The 15,124-nt window shown below is 47.3% G+C and overlaps 1 protein-coding gene across 3 annotated transcripts; it reads right to left on the bottom strand.

Moving 5' to 3' along the window:
* Positions 1 to 84: 84 nt before the first annotated feature.
* SLC25A38 (solute carrier family 25 member 38) lies at positions 85 to 13,177 on the bottom strand. Of its 3 annotated transcripts, none has more exons than XM_043885617.1 (7): positions 12,788 to 13,175; positions 6,440 to 6,561; positions 5,760 to 5,844; positions 4,923 to 5,102; positions 4,491 to 4,665; positions 2,684 to 2,850; positions 85 to 909 (listed from the first exon to the last, which is right to left on the bottom strand). In XM_043885617.1, the coding sequence occupies exons 1-7, from the start codon at positions 12,854 to 12,856 to the stop codon at positions 787 to 789; spliced, it is 921 nt and encodes a 306-aa protein (XP_043741552.1). In that variant the 5' UTR covers positions 12,857 to 13,175; the 3' UTR covers positions 85 to 786. The 3 variants fall into 3 exon arrangements, with proteins under 3 accessions (XP_043741552.1, XP_043741554.1, XP_043741555.1); XM_043885619.1 differs by having other exon boundaries at positions 4,497 to 4,665; positions 12,788 to 13,173; XM_043885620.1 differs by lacking the exon at positions 2,684 to 2,850 and having other exon boundaries at positions 4,497 to 4,665; positions 12,788 to 13,177.
* Positions 13,178 to 15,124: the final 1,947 nt, after the last annotated feature.

Raw genomic sequence — 15,124 nt, 5'->3', positions numbered from 1 at the left:
ACAATTTTAAGCTTGAGGACCTATATAGATCAAGTGTTAGCCACCTTATTTTGTTACTGTAGGATGGACTCATGGCACTTGAGGTTTTCCAGTGATAAAATGCTTCACTTTATTTATCCCAACTTTAGCTGCAGAAAAATGCCAGATCAACTTGAAGTTGAAACCGTGCAGGGGCCGAAACCAAAAAATATTATTTGGACACTTAGAGGCTACGAAACTAATTCCCTTCCCTGCTTCCCTGGAGCCTCTTAGAAATTAACAAGGAATCAGTTAAGTCATGACATCTTTTCTTCTTCATCCTAACATCACCTCAGAGGGAGACTTCAGCCTGGTGAGTGTGACTCCTTGCTTGGCAGATCCAGTCTCGCTGCTGGAACTCCTCAGACACAACGGAGAGCTCACAGCATCTCTGGGGTTACAATTTCTTTCCCAAGAGCAGATCCAAGCAGGCGGCATGGTGTAGTGGGTGGCTGAGCGGGACCGCCAACAGCACTCTCTCTGGAAATGCCTTTTCACATGGCCTTGTAGGGTATGCAGACCCTTTTGCTGACTCCCCACCGTGCTCTATCAGCGACTCCTCTTCTGGGAGGTTCAGAAGGCTTAAGTCGGACCCACCTATGTGAGTTGGGCCCACCTATTCTCTTCTTGAACTGAGTAACTAAAGGCGATGTATCTGCCAGGCTCTCCTGCTAGGACTTCATCTGACTCTAGCATGGTGAGATGAAGCGGCCCTTGGCAGAAACCAAGCAGGACAACAGATCCCATCTTTGCCCGGTCCCTGCTGGGTCAGGACTTCAGGCCCATCTTGGCCATCATCTCTTCGTAGACTGTCCACGCCATGGCTGCCATCAGGGTTCTGCGGAGGGCCCGGGGGACACTGCCTTGGAAGAAGCCACGCAGCCCATAGTCCTAGAAGGGAAAATGGAAGCCCAAACACTGGAATTAAAGCAGCAATACAATGACACACCTGCTATGAGAGTGAGGGTGTCCCTCTGCGTTACTCCATTTTTAAGTCTTACTTTATAGACTTTTACAAATATCGTTAAAGCTATGAATACTGGGTCCAAAGGGACGAACTAAAAAAAAAAAAAAATTTGTTTGGCTTTGTTGCTAAGCTTTATCTGTTTTAGGCATGCTCTTTCCAGGGGACTTTATTTCTCAGATGAAAATCTTCTAGAGGCTTACTCTATGTAGTGTGCAACTTGTACAGTACACAGAAGCCAGAAGCCCCAAGCAGCAGCTGAAATCCAGACCGAAGGCTCTCTGCCAAGCCCTGGGCCCCAAGTCCAGGCTGAAGGAAAAGGCACTTCTTGGCACTCAGTCTGCCTAGAGGGAGAACCCTTTTTATTTTTTTTTAAACTCACTAGATGTTCTCGGTGGCCCTAAATAAGAATTAAAGACAAAACACCTCAGCATCTGGATTGTTCTTTCCTACTGTTATCATCCCTTCCATTTTCACATGGAAGATATCCAGAGGCTCTATTTTCAAACTTCATGGTTTCAGGTATCATGAATAAGAAAGCAAGCAACCTAAGCAGTGTGAGATATATGATCAGATTCTCAAACATCTGCTTCTATCTAGGGTAAGACAGATAAGTGCTGGCAGATGCTAACATCTTTCCTCTGCTACGAGGAAAAACTGAGAAGTACAGAAACATCTAAAGATCTAAGTGACAGATTTACTTTGAAAGAGAATATCTGATAATAGAACAAGTTCCCAAAGGGCCAACTCAGTGGCTTTGAAATAGCATTTTAGCGTATTTGACACCTACTTTACTTTTTATTTTCAATACATCTGTACATTTGTATTAGCATAAACTCCTAGAAACAAAACAAGGTGCCTGTGGTCTTTTTCTGACTACATTTCCTCCTAGGTCCTTGATTCAGAGAAGGAAATGGCAACCCCCTCCAGTATCCTTTCCTGGAGAATCCTGTGGACAGTGGAGCCTGGTGGGCTTCTGTCCATGGGGTCGCACAGAGTCAGACACAACTGAAGCGACTTAGCATGCATGCATACATTGGAGAAGAAAACAGTAACCCACTCCAGTATTCTTGTCTGGAGAATCCCAGGGATGGAGGAGCCTGGTGGGCTGCCATCTATGGAGTCGCAGAGAGTCGGACGTGACTGAAGCGACTTAGCAGCAGCAGCAGGTCCTTGGTTAGGTTCTTGAGTCCTCCCAGAACTCCTGACTCAGGAGGTCTGGGGTAGAGCCCAACAATATGCACGTTTAACCAATATCACAGGTTGCCCCAATGTTGGGCCCCCTCCCTAAACAAAACCCAAAAAACAAAAAGACCCCCACAACCATAGTTTTTAGCAGTTGATTCTCAACCTTGGCAACACATTGGAATCACTAGGGAACTTAAATACTGATGCCAGGGTTTCATGTCTTCCAGAGACTCTAATATGATGAGCTCAGGCTATGCTCTGGGAATGGTGATTTTTAAAAGCTCCCCAGGTGATTCTACCATGTAAAGGACAGAGCTACTGCCTTAGAGAGAAAGAGAGCTTTAACCACAATACGAACCAATATGTATTCTAAAGCCTTACTATTTTTTTTTTTGGTTGTGCCAGAGGCATGGTAGATCTTAGTTCACTGACCAGGGATCGAACCCATGTCCCGTGCAGTAAAAGCACGGAGTCCTAACCACAGGACTACTGGGGAATTCCCTAAAGCCTTACTTTGAAAATGAGCATAACTGCCTGGCCAATCCACCGAAATTTCATTGGAGAGAGCTGCATGTGAGTTTTGATCACATCTGCAGGTTGAGTTACCAGCGAGGCCAGAATCCCAGCAAATATTCCACAGCTGAAATTCACAACGGGAACAAGGACTGCATCCAACTGGTCTGAAAGAGGACAAAGGCAACCTTCGGTTATAAATAAATCTCATATCTATCAGATAAATATCAGTGCCAAGTTGCCACTAATTCCTTCTGAAAGCCAGAAGGGTCTGGATATTCAAACAAAGCTAGGAATTCAAAATCTAAACTAATCAATGTAAACAGAAAAATGGAACTAAAAGTTCACCTTTTTACAACCATCAGCATAATAATTGATTCAGGCAAGAGGAACTGACTGATGCTAAAATATAACGATGAAATAACAGAACGTTTTACACAGATTCAAAGTATCGCCCTGCAGAGATACTTAGAAATTACAAAAGAACAAACAACTGAGTCTTCACTGGAGACATTCTTTTTATCCACCAATAAAGAGTTAATATCACCCACAGTGGGTCAAAAGGTGACATGAGCTTCCCGACATCACACAATGAAGACACAACCTGTTACATGCTTCTCTTGCTGAAAAGGTAGAGTAAGAATGAATCAAGTTGCAAGGAATCATCAGATAAACCCAGGCTGAGGTTATATAATTGGCTTATACACTTGAAAATAAAAAATAAAATGGCCACAAAATATATTATTGGGGAAATTGGAGAAATAAAGACTATAGATTGGACTATAGATACAAGAACTGCATCTGTGTAAAATTTCCTAAATAAAAGATGGTCATTAAGAATGCTTTTATTCTCAGGAAATACACAGTGATGTATTTAAGGGTAAAGAGTTGCATCATGTCTGCAACTTACTCTTAAATGGTTTGGAGAAAATAATTATACATATAGAAAGAGAATAATTCAGGGCTATGGAGTTATATGTATTATTCTTGTGACTTTTTTGTTAAATGTAGAATGATTTCTAAATACGAAATTAAAAAAAAATTTTAGGATGAATGAAGAAGTTAAAACATATACCCAAGCTCCCTTATTGCCTTAACTTTCTACTGCAAGGTAAGGCTGTGACCTGCAATGTCATAACTCCTGGTACTTGAGGCGAAGCAGCAAATCTCCTAAAGCACCCCAACTGACATGGTCATGAGGGCAGCATTCTGGCTTTCCCAACTAAATGGCCTTGGTTGTAATTCCGTGCTCAGATTATCCACAGCCACCTGACCGAACGCTGCTTCACTCTGCGGGATGTGTTTCTACCAGTGTGTGAATCTGCCTGGGTGGACATTTACTGGTTGTTGATTTTGCCCAAGTCTCGCAACACGAGCTTACTGGTAGGGTGGACCTGCTAGAATGTGGGAGGTTTGGCAGCCTTTTCTCCATCCAAACAGAGGGCTCTCGTTAACTGAGAGCATAGCAGGTAAGTGAAAACAAAATTTTTCTTCCAGCTCTGAACCCACTAGGTTTCCCAAATTTGTCTGTTAAGAATCAAATAAGCGCTTCTTAAAAAATACAGTTTCCCAGTTCTTACCCCAGAGCTTCTGATTTAAAACTCCTTAGGTAGGACCCAGAAATCTGAAGATCAGGCAAATGTGGGAAGTATTGTTGCAAGGCCTACGCAGAACGAGGTTTATTCCACCCCCACCCCTGACTCAGGAATTACATACTATCACAACAACAAATAGTCTCCTATCTCTGAGAAAGCGGTGAGGATGTGACCCCTTGAGGGATCTCTCTTCTCACCACACCTTCCCTTACCCGTACCGTGAAGCACAACGTTCTTGGTCTGGCTGTAAAACATCAGGTAGATTCCGGAAAAGGGGGCGTCACGAAGGAGTGTTGCTGTCAGGCCACTGAAGAGGCCCCGGAACCCCTCGCTGTGATAGATGCTCCTCAAGGCGGCGTAGATGCTCTCGTAGCCGTACCGCCCACTCTGCGAAGGAAGCGCAGAGCCCATGGCGGCCTCGATGGCCCTGCGGCTGCGCACTGCGCCGCGGCCGTCCTCAGGCTGCACGGCCGGGGCCCTGGGGCTCTGGTTCCCACGCGCTTGGCCTGACCACACAGACGGGTTCTCCGACCTCACTGACCTCTGTGCCGGTTATACATCAGGCGGTGGCAGCACTGGCCACTTGACCCAAGAGTCCAGTGCCTCTCTCTGCCCTCTCCAGCCCCCGAGGCTGTCCAACTCACCTCGTACCGAGTCTTGATCACAGTGATGGGTGACATGCAGACCCCTGCAACGGAGCGGGAGCCCACCCCCAGGATGACCGACTCCAGGGCCGTGGGGGGGTGGCCCCGCAGGAAGTACTGCTTCAGAGAGTACAGGGTGCCAAAGTAGATGCCAACGCCAGGGACACACCTCACGATGGACTGCAGGAAGAGCCGGAGGGAGGGAGGGGTCAGAGCACCACGGGTGGATCCCCCAAAGAAGACCCAGGATCTGCATGCGAGGAGTTGATTTAAGGTGTGGAGGGACCGCCAATGGGAGAGTGGGGACGTGAGATGGGAGAGAAGGTGGCCAATAACGGGCATGCCGTCCCATCAGCTTTCACCATGGGCAATGGAATCCCTCTGGGCAACTCTGGGAATCAGCGTGGACGTGCCTCGGGTACCCCGCCACCTGAGGAGGGAAGGGGGCTTCAAAACATCAGGTCTCATCTTTCACCGCTTACGAGCTGCTTTGAGGTTGGGGTGAGCATGAATCCCCTGGCTTGTCCAGCAAAATGACTTCTGAAGGCCAGAAAACGTCTTCCAGGGAGGGAAAGCCAGGTGTGGGGGCATGGGGTAAGGGGTGGGGGGTGGTGAGGGCCTGCCGAGGGCGGGGCGCCCGCTGCCTCTGCTGTAGGACTTGATGCTGCTAAGCAGCCGTGCCCGGGGCACACGGGGGCCCTCAAGCGGAAGCCAGGGAGAGTGACGGGCATGGAGACCACAGAGGCCCGCTCAGTCTCCAACCCTCGTGCACTCTTAAAAGCGAGGGTGCATGAGGTGGATGAGAAACGGCTGGTGAGGAAAAGAAGGGGAGCTTACGGGAGACATCCCTTTCCAGAGGCCCAACAGACTCTCCGTGCGAACCACATTCCGGAGCAGGGCCAACATGCCAACACGTCTGGACCTGAAGGCAGACGAGACAGAGACAAGGAAGGGAACATCACTGACTCCCTGCTCAGAGACTTCTCTGTGTGGCCTCTTTTCTACAACACCTCAGGATCTCTGCTAGGCATCCGGAAGTGACTCTGAGCCCCTATGCATTCACAGCGTGGCAGGTCCGTGATTCTTTGTTCATTCAGGCTGCAAGCAGTGGGATAACTACTCATTTTCCATACATTTCACACACTTCCCACAGTGCTGAGCCCAATAAGGGGGCTCACAAGGGACACTCAATACTTCCCTTGTTTCCAGAAAACCAGCCCCTGCTTGCGCCAGGCAGCACAGTCATGACATTACAGACGGGCACAGTAAAATGCAAATGTCACCAAGGCAGATGCCAGGAAGCAGCTGAGCGAAGGACCCAATTTAATTAAAAGAAATGTCAAACACAAGAGTATACACAAAACGCAGGAAAGCTGGGCCTGGCCTGCGTTTCTCTTTGACCATCCCACAGAATGGAAGCTGCCTGAACACAGTAGAGATGCTCCCGTGTCTGAGAGAAGTCGCTGAAACCAGTTCCTGAGTGAAACAGGGGTGGGGATGTGGGCAGCAGGCCTTACCCGTGGGCTGAGGGCTGGAGGGTCTGCAGGCGGGTTTTGAGGAGATCCAGGGGTTGGAAGAGGAGGGTAGAGCAGGTCCCACTGATGGAGCCACACAAGAAAGCTTTGATCACTGGCTGCAACTGCAGGGCAAGAGAACATGGTGTCATGAGCTCCGTCCCACCATTCACCACACCTGGACCAGTCAGTTCTCCTAAGGATTTCTTAGCGACTCACCTGGCGATGCCCTGTATTAGTAATAGCTTCTGACTTCAGAGAAGGGCAAAATGTAGTCAGGGACGAACAGTGTTAGAATGTGGCTGAGAACATTGTACACTCCAAGAAGTAGCTCTCACGTCTTACTGATAACAAGTTTAGTAATCACTGATAATTTTAAAATTTATGGATAGGGCTTCCCTGGTGGCTCAGTGGTAAAGAATCTGCCTGCCAATGGAGGAGACATGCGTTCAATCCCTGATCTGGGAAGATCCCACATCCCTAGGAGCAACTAATCCCATGCACCGCAACTGTTGAGTCTGTGCTCTAGAGCCCGGGAACCAACGACTGAGCCCGTGTGCCCAAACTACTGAAGCCCAAGCCCTGGAGTCTGGGCTCTGCAACGAGAGAACCCATGGCAACGAGAAGCCTTTGCATTGCAACTAGAGACAGCCTCCGCTTGCTGCAACTAGAGAAAAGGCCCAAGTGCAGCAGCAAAGACCAGCATAACCAAAAACTAATAAAGTATAAAAAAAATTGTAGATAACTTCTCTCCTACTGAGCAACACAGCTATTTCCATCTGTGAATTATGCCAATGTCCACACCTCCCTAACTTGTCCTGAACATAAGTTATTGGCCAACTTCTCGTGACGAAAGCAAAATCAATTGAGCAGCGTGTTTTAACCCTGGACTACTGGTTTCAGGTTCCCTGGGTTGTAGGACCGGTAGATTATTTACAGAAGTAAGACAAAGGAAGTGAAACTGTAAGTGAGCTCATGCACTGTGAACTGTATGTGCCACTTCCTGTAAAAGTGATGCATTTCCTTAATTTAAAACTTTCCCTCTGAGTACACCCATTCACCTCACTGGGACTGAAGCAGACCGCAGGGGCACCACAGGCCGGCAGCCACTCCTGGGTTTGCCGATGGTCCAACATACTGGGAGTCACAGCTCAGTTCAGTTGCTCAGTCCTGTCCAACTCTTTGCGAACCCACGGACTGCAGCGTGCCAGGCTTCCCTGTCCATCACCAATTCTCAGAGCATGCTCAAATCCATGCCATTGAGTCGGTGATGCCATCCTACCATCTCATCCTCCGTTGTCCCCTTCTCCTCCTGCTCTCAATCTTTCCCAGCATCAGGGGCTTTTCCAATGAGTCAGCTCTTTGCATCAGGTGGTCAAAATACTGGGGCTTCACTTTCAACATCAGTCCCTCCAATGAATATTCAAGACTGATGTCCTTTAGGATGGACTGGTTGGATCTCCTTACAATCTAAGGGACTCTCAAGAGTCTTCTCCAACACCACAGCTCAAAAGCATCAATTCTTCCCTCAGCTTTCTTTATAGTCCAACTCTCCCATCCATACACGACTACTGGAAAAACTATAGCTTTGACTAGAGGGAACTTTGTTGGCAAAGTAATGTCTCTGCTTTTAATATGCTGTCTAGGTTGGTCATAGCTTTTCTTCCAAGGAGCAAGCATCACTGTTTCCATTTTTCCCCATCTATTTGCCATGAAGTGATGGAACTGGATGCCATGATCTTCACTTTTTTGAATGCTGAGTTTTAAGCCAGCTTTTTCAGTCTCCTCTTTCACTTTCATCAAAAGGCTCCTTAGGTTTTCTTCACTTTCTACCATTAGGGTGGTGTCATCTGCATATCTGAGGTTATTGATATTTCTCCCAGCAATCTTTTTTTTTTTTAATATAAAATAACTTTTATTTACATAATTTACATCTACAGAATATAACTGCTTTCTTTAGAACAAGAAAATTTACAATGACAGATATTGCTTTTTGTCAAAGACTTCGTCAAGCAAGATAGTATACATGGTGACCTATATTTCAAAAAACATGGTGGTAAGCAGTGGATATTCATATTTTTATCTGTGCCTCAATCATTTACCAACAATTAGGCTTTTAAGTCATCATGTTGATCACTTGCTAAGATATAAGTGATCCGGAGGAAAAGTCAAGAAAAAAATAAAGACCTTTAATCATATCTCTTTGAAAATTTATAAAATACAAATTCTTCACATGATCTTTATATGAGTCAGATTAAACACAGGAGTGAACAAGTTTTTCCCCTTTATAAGGTAAAGACACTGATTTTCTTTCTCTAAGAGTAGTTTTAAGGATATAACTGTAGGAGAATTTAGCTGACTTGATTCTCTAATGTCTCCCGACTTGATTCTCTAATGTCTCCCAGCAATCTTGATTCCAGCTTGTGCTTCATCCAGCCCGGCATTTCACATGATGTACTCTGCATATAAGTTAAATAAGCAGGGTGACAATATATAGTCTTGACGTACTCCTTTCCCAATTTGGAACCAGTCTGTTGTTCCACGTCCACTTCCTACTGTTGCTTCCTAACCTGTATATATGTGCAGGAGGCAGGTAAGGTGGTCTAATGGTATTCCCATCTCTTTCTAAGAATTTTCCACAGTTTGTTGTGATCCACACAGTCAAAGGCTTTGGCATAGTTAATAAAGCAGAAGTAGATGTTTTTCTGGAACTCCCTTGCTTTTTCGATGAGCCAACGGATGTTGGCAATTTGATCTCTGGGTCCTCTGCCTGTTCTAAATCCAGCTTGAACATCTGGAATTTCACAGTTCTGGGAGAGTCACGCACACTGGCTAATCTACAGGCAGCATTCAGAAGGGCAGGACTGTCTGGCAGACTAACTGCGCTTTCCCCAAGCACACTCCAGGGCCTCACAGCATGCCCTGGAATCCAGACATACTCAAATGATTGTGCGAACACACTTTTAAAAATCCAAGCAGGAGAGAAAAGTCTTCTTTTCAATAGGAGAACTGGGCAAACTCCATCCAAAGATGTTCTCTCTCATTAAATGGCATTTGCACTATTATTTTGTAATACTGTCATCCTAAAATGCTATTAAGATGAAGTTGCTTGTTACACACGGTACATAACTATACCTAGAACCAAAACGTTTGTAATCTGTGGTATTTGTTTCACAGAGAAAAGAGGTAATTCCACGTTCCACCAAACCAGCAATTATCAACTTATAACTGGAATTCCTTAAAAGGTCTAAGTAAGTTCAGATAATAAATACTGGAGCTTACAGCCACATTCAAATAGCTTTCTAAGCAAAGGTCAGACCGTAAGTACAGCCAAGTCAAACGGGCGCTTCATCAGGTGCGCGTCCGTACGCGGCGGCCTGCTCCTCCTGCTAACTGCGCTCCCACAAGTTTTGTTTCTCAGGCTCATCTGAGACTTTGTGTTCTCAGTGAGGGCCTCCTGCCTGCACACTCAGCCTCTTACTTCCGCTGACTCCTTTGCCTGGAACAAGCTTGAAAGCCCCCATCTTTCCAGGCTGAGGCCACATCATCTCTACTCCCTCTTCACCAGTCACCCCTCACATCCCCACAGTTTGCCATCCGGCTAAAGCCCCTCCACTGAAGCTGCCTCACTGAGGACGTGAGCAGCCCAGGACCCCTTTCCCATGCCCTTCTCTTACCTGGCCTCTCCGGTGCATTTGGAACACCTGCTGATGGCTGCCCCTCTGGCTTCTCGCTCCTCTTCTGGATGCCCTTCTGGGCCTCCTTTCCCCAGCTCACAGATGTTGCTGTTCCTCTTATCTCCCTGTAGCTGCTGCCTCTCAGGGCACCCTTATCCCCACACCACACCTCGCTCCAAACACGCATGCCAGTAACGCCCACATCTCCAGCCCAATTCAGCCCTCACTCCCGGTATCTCCCCTCAGATGGCCTGCAGACATCTCAAACTCAACATCCCCAAATGGAAACTCAGTCCACGGTTCTTCACATGCCTGCCTCTCCTTCAGTCCACACTGAGATGTTCCAGCAGGACCTTCAGGAGACGAGGAAGACTCCTTGGTCTACCTACCATTTCACGACCAACTCCTGCCGCTGACCCCTCTTTCCTCCCACAGCCTGCCCTATGCTGATCTGAGTAACCTCCCTGTGAGTCTCCAGCCTCAGCAGTGCCAAACCCACTGAGCAGCCTGGGGTGAGGCATCCATATACACCACCTCGAAATCTCACAGCGCTCTTATGAGCTAGGTGTTCAAACCCATGGTGGTTCCCCCAGGACTGATTGCAGAGGCTGGTCTGCATCAGGTGCTCAATAGTCAAGAATGAAGGAAATCACGTCATCTAAGAGGAAATCTACACGTGGCTCTCCCTTGACCACAATCCCACAGGATAAAGCTTAGTGGGCCCTGCAGGCCCCATCCCTGGGCAGCGGGATCGCCCCAGGCACCCTTCAGCCCTTTGCTCCAGTAAGGATGTAGGACTGATCTGCAGTTACCACTTCTAAGCAGTTCTCTTTGGAGCTGCTTCCCCAGTGTTCTCACTGGTATTGTATGGAACTACCCCTCCCCTCTGGGCTTCCCAGGTGGTTTAGTGGTAAATAATCTGTCTGCCAACGCAGGAGATACAGGAGACTCAGTTCGATCCCTGGGTCAGGAAGAACCCCTGGAGGAGCAAACAGCAACCCACTCCAGTATTCTTGCCTGGAGAATTCCATGGACTGAGGAGCCTGGCAGGCTACAGTCCATGGGGTAGCAAAGAGTTGGACAGAACTGAGCACACTCACATGTACCCCTCCCCTCTCCCACAACACACTGTCCTCCACTACAAGATCTTATCTCAGAGCACAGTGCTTAGACATTTTACTGACTCAATAAATATTTATCGAATACATCCATAGAGCCCCAAACCTCTTTAACTGTAACTTTCCAGGTCTATCAGCACAGTGAAAGTGAAAGTGAAGTCGCTCAGTCGTGTCCCACTCTCTGCGACCCCATGGACTGTCAGGCTCCTCCGTCCATGGGATTTTCCAGGCAATAGTACTGGAGTGGGTTGCCATTTCCTTCTCCAGGGTATCTTCCCGACCCAGGGATGGAACCCGGGTCTCCCTCATTGTAGACAGACGCTTTACCGTCTGAGCCACCTAAATATATACCAGCAGTATTGATTAACCTCGAGTTAAAAAACAAACAGGCAACAAAATTGTTTTTAAAAAACAGAATTTACACTTTTCTTTTTGAAAGATATTATCAATAGTGGATGGCACATTCTTTAAGGCACACTTGACTTTTTTCTAAGTAGCTCAAATTTATTCAAAGTAAATACTGATAACAACCAAACAAGAATACAAAGATACCTAAAGGCAATAAACAACACTTGAACAGTTGGCAAACAAGTTCCACAAGCAACTCCCACTTCCCTTGAAAAAACTAAATCCTAAAAAATTAAATCAGATCTCCAGGCCAGAGCCGGAGGACCCAGAAAGAAATCGGTAAGCACGTGATTAAACATGTAAACTTAAAGCGGCCCCCGACCCTGCCTTTGTTTAAGATTATAAACAAAAACAAACAAACTAAAAAAGACCAATAAAAAAGTACCCACAACCCCGCCCAGCGCCTGCCGCAGGTGGACCGTAACCTTCGTCTCAGGAGAAAGCCACTGGCCCTCGCGCACTAAAGGAAGCCGCATCCGCGCCTCCACGCACCTCTAGTAGCGACTTTGCCAGACAGTCCTCCTCTGCCCGCCTTCCCAAGCCCCGCCTCCACCAATAGCAGGCCCGCGGACGACCACGGCAGCCAATCCAGATGCGGGGGCTTGGCCCCGTGGCGCCCGCAAACCACAGCAGTTTCCCAGCGAGTCCCTCTAACCCAGCCGGTCGGCTCTGAGTGATCCTAATCCACCTTGCTTGAGCAAGGATCGCCATTTCAGGCTTAGCTTCATTGCCGGGCTTTGCAACAGTCCAAATATCTACCCAGGTGCCCTCTTACCTTTCAATCTAGGAAAACAACCCAAAGCAATTTCCCATAGCGCTCACACCTCATTTCCTGCCGCGGGAGGACATTCCCCTGACGGCCCCCAAGGCCGCAGCAATCCCTCCTACCTCTATCCAGATACTAACACAGAAATGAGACCTTTGCTTGCCTGTCCAAGAGTTGCTCTAATACTCCTCTCCTTCCTCCCTACCCTCCTTTTAATCCCTTAGTCAAACTCCATCTCTGCGCCAAGTCCCCAACCCGTTTTGCGCGCATCCCCGGTGCAGAAAACGAACCCCCGAGGGCAGCTGACCCCCGGCAACCTTCCGAATTCCCCTCCCCGAGCCTGCGACGCCGGAATCCCTGCCTTCCCTTCCCTGCAGTTTACCATAAGCGTTTCCACCCTGTCTCCAACATCTTGGTGCTGCAGCAGCGCCGGGCGTGACTTTTGAATCATTGGAGGGGAGGCCTGTGAATGCACTGGGCCCCGGGTGCCGTTGGTAGGAGCGCAGGCCGGGCCCTGGCTATCCTGGAGGAAGACGACGCGACGGCGGTAGCCGGGCGACGCTTTCTACGTCAGGGCCTCCTCTGCAGTCTACGCCGGCCGGGACCTGCGCGTCCACCGCCAGTGGGTGGCTCCGAGCGCCGCTTTTCACTTGCGCCGCAGACTCTTCGGCTCCGCTCCTCGGTCCATCCTGCCCAGTCACGGGCTTCAGGACTTGAGGAGAGTAGGGTGCACTAGAGATGAAGAAAGCCGGAAGAACTAGCTAGAATGCCGGAATTTAGCTTCCGGGGTTGGATGCGCTTCGCGCGCGGAAGAGGATGTGCTTCTTAGTGCCACCTGGTGGGGACGTCCGGGACTGCAGGTTCGGCGGCTTCCCTCCGCCCGGAGCTTTAAGGGACGTCTGCAGCGATGGATTCTTTCGGGTGCCACGTCTGTACTAGCTACAGACTTAACTCTGCCCAGTGCGGTAGCCAGTAGCCAACTGGGGCCACTGAGCACTCGAGAAGTGGCTCGTGTGACTGAAGGCCAGAATTTTAAACTTGATTTAGTTGTAATTCATTTGTATTAAAAACTGAAACCATGTGGAATATTTTTCCGTTAAACATGACTTTATTGTTTTGGCATTTCCACATTTCCCTTTAAAAATTGCTGAAAGCTTGATGGCAGAAATGTGCTGTAAGTCATCCACACACCGTATTTCTGACATGGCAGTAAGATAAAATAATTTCATAAACAATTTTTTCATTTTTACCTGTTGAAATGATTTTTTCGGATGTGTTAATTGGATGAAATAATTATTAAAATTAATTTTACCTCTTTTGCTTTTTTAATATGGCTACTAGAATACTTAAGATTACACTTGTTATCCTGTGATAAATCATAATGGAAAAGAATATATATATGTGTGTGTGTGTATAACTGAGTCACTTTGGTGTACAGCAGAAATTAACACAACATTGTAGATCAACTATACTTCAATTTAAAAAAATTCTTATACTTGGGGCTTGAACTACTTTTCTATTGGACAGCACTGGTCTAGATGGTTAAGATTATGGTTCTTACCTCTTATCTGGACCCTATCAATAACCTTCATTTTGGTCTCTCAACTTCCCATTATTCCTATCTGGCTGATGGGTGGGAAACTATTACTGCTAGAATCCTGACACTCTTTTTGGAAAAGGCAGGCACACGTCTTCAGGAGTCCTGATTATCTGCAGAATAAAGCCCAGACTTTTCATAATGGCAGCCTTCATTACTTCCCACCATCCATTCTTCACTCAGGAAATCTAGGTCAGAAAAGAAACTGATGATTCAGGGAGCAAGATGCTGTTTTTTTAAGGCTTAAATTCCTATACTTCTGAAGCACAAGGAACAGGCAAGAAAGTGTGGGCTTTTTATCATCAGAGGGGATTAAGCAAAGAGCAAATATAAAAAATACACAGGCAAGCCTGCCGGGTGACTGCTGTATACTCTGCCATCTCTTGTTCTAAGCTGCAAGGCTCGTTTTCCTTGAGCAATGCTGAACTAGGCTGAAACTTGTCTTTAAAGGAAGACCTACTTTTCTGTCCTCATGGGGCAAGAATTCCTACTCATGAGAAATAATCTGTTGGTGTGTTTTAGAGGCTATTCTTGGCCACTCTGAGAAGGGGATAGAGGTGGGACCCAGAATGAAGGCCTGCTGCCCACTGCCCCACCCTCAGCAGGTATTGGCTTGGCTCTGGGCTCAGATAAAATGGACTGGTTTTTAAGGGTGGTTGGTGCCTGCCTGGGTTTTCCTCTTGTGTATCTGTTCCTGCTACACTCACAACTCTGGAGCCCAAAGTCCCCCCACCTCCTCAATCCTCCCCCCCCCACCACGTCTGAGAGGGTGCAGAGATATATAAGATCATGTAAAAGGAGTATTACCCATCAGCAGATGAGTGAAGGTTTTAGGGCAGTACTTCATGGTAGAATTTAGAGGAGTGAATTAAAAAATGAAAGGAAAAAGCAAGCAGAAAAAAAGAAAAGGAAACATACCTGGTGAAAACATTGTGTGTGACTTCAGTTCAAAACAAGATCATTAATTAACATCGGGCAAGGCTCCCTTGACTTGGCTGTAGCTGGTGGAACATGATTTTGCTTCTGTGACCTTACTCCCTTCTGCAGTTACACGTTGGGTCGCTCAAACCCAATCTGGCCCTTTTTCTGTTTTCTGAGTTGGGTGTTAATGTCACACGATGC

The sequence above is a fragment of the Cervus elaphus genome, chromosome 24, assembly GCF_910594005.1.
Source record: "Cervus elaphus chromosome 24, mCerEla1.1, whole genome shotgun sequence".
Lineage (NCBI taxonomy): Eukaryota > Metazoa > Chordata > Mammalia > Artiodactyla > Cervidae > Cervus > Cervus elaphus.
This window is presented reverse-complemented; position numbering and strand designations above follow the sequence as displayed.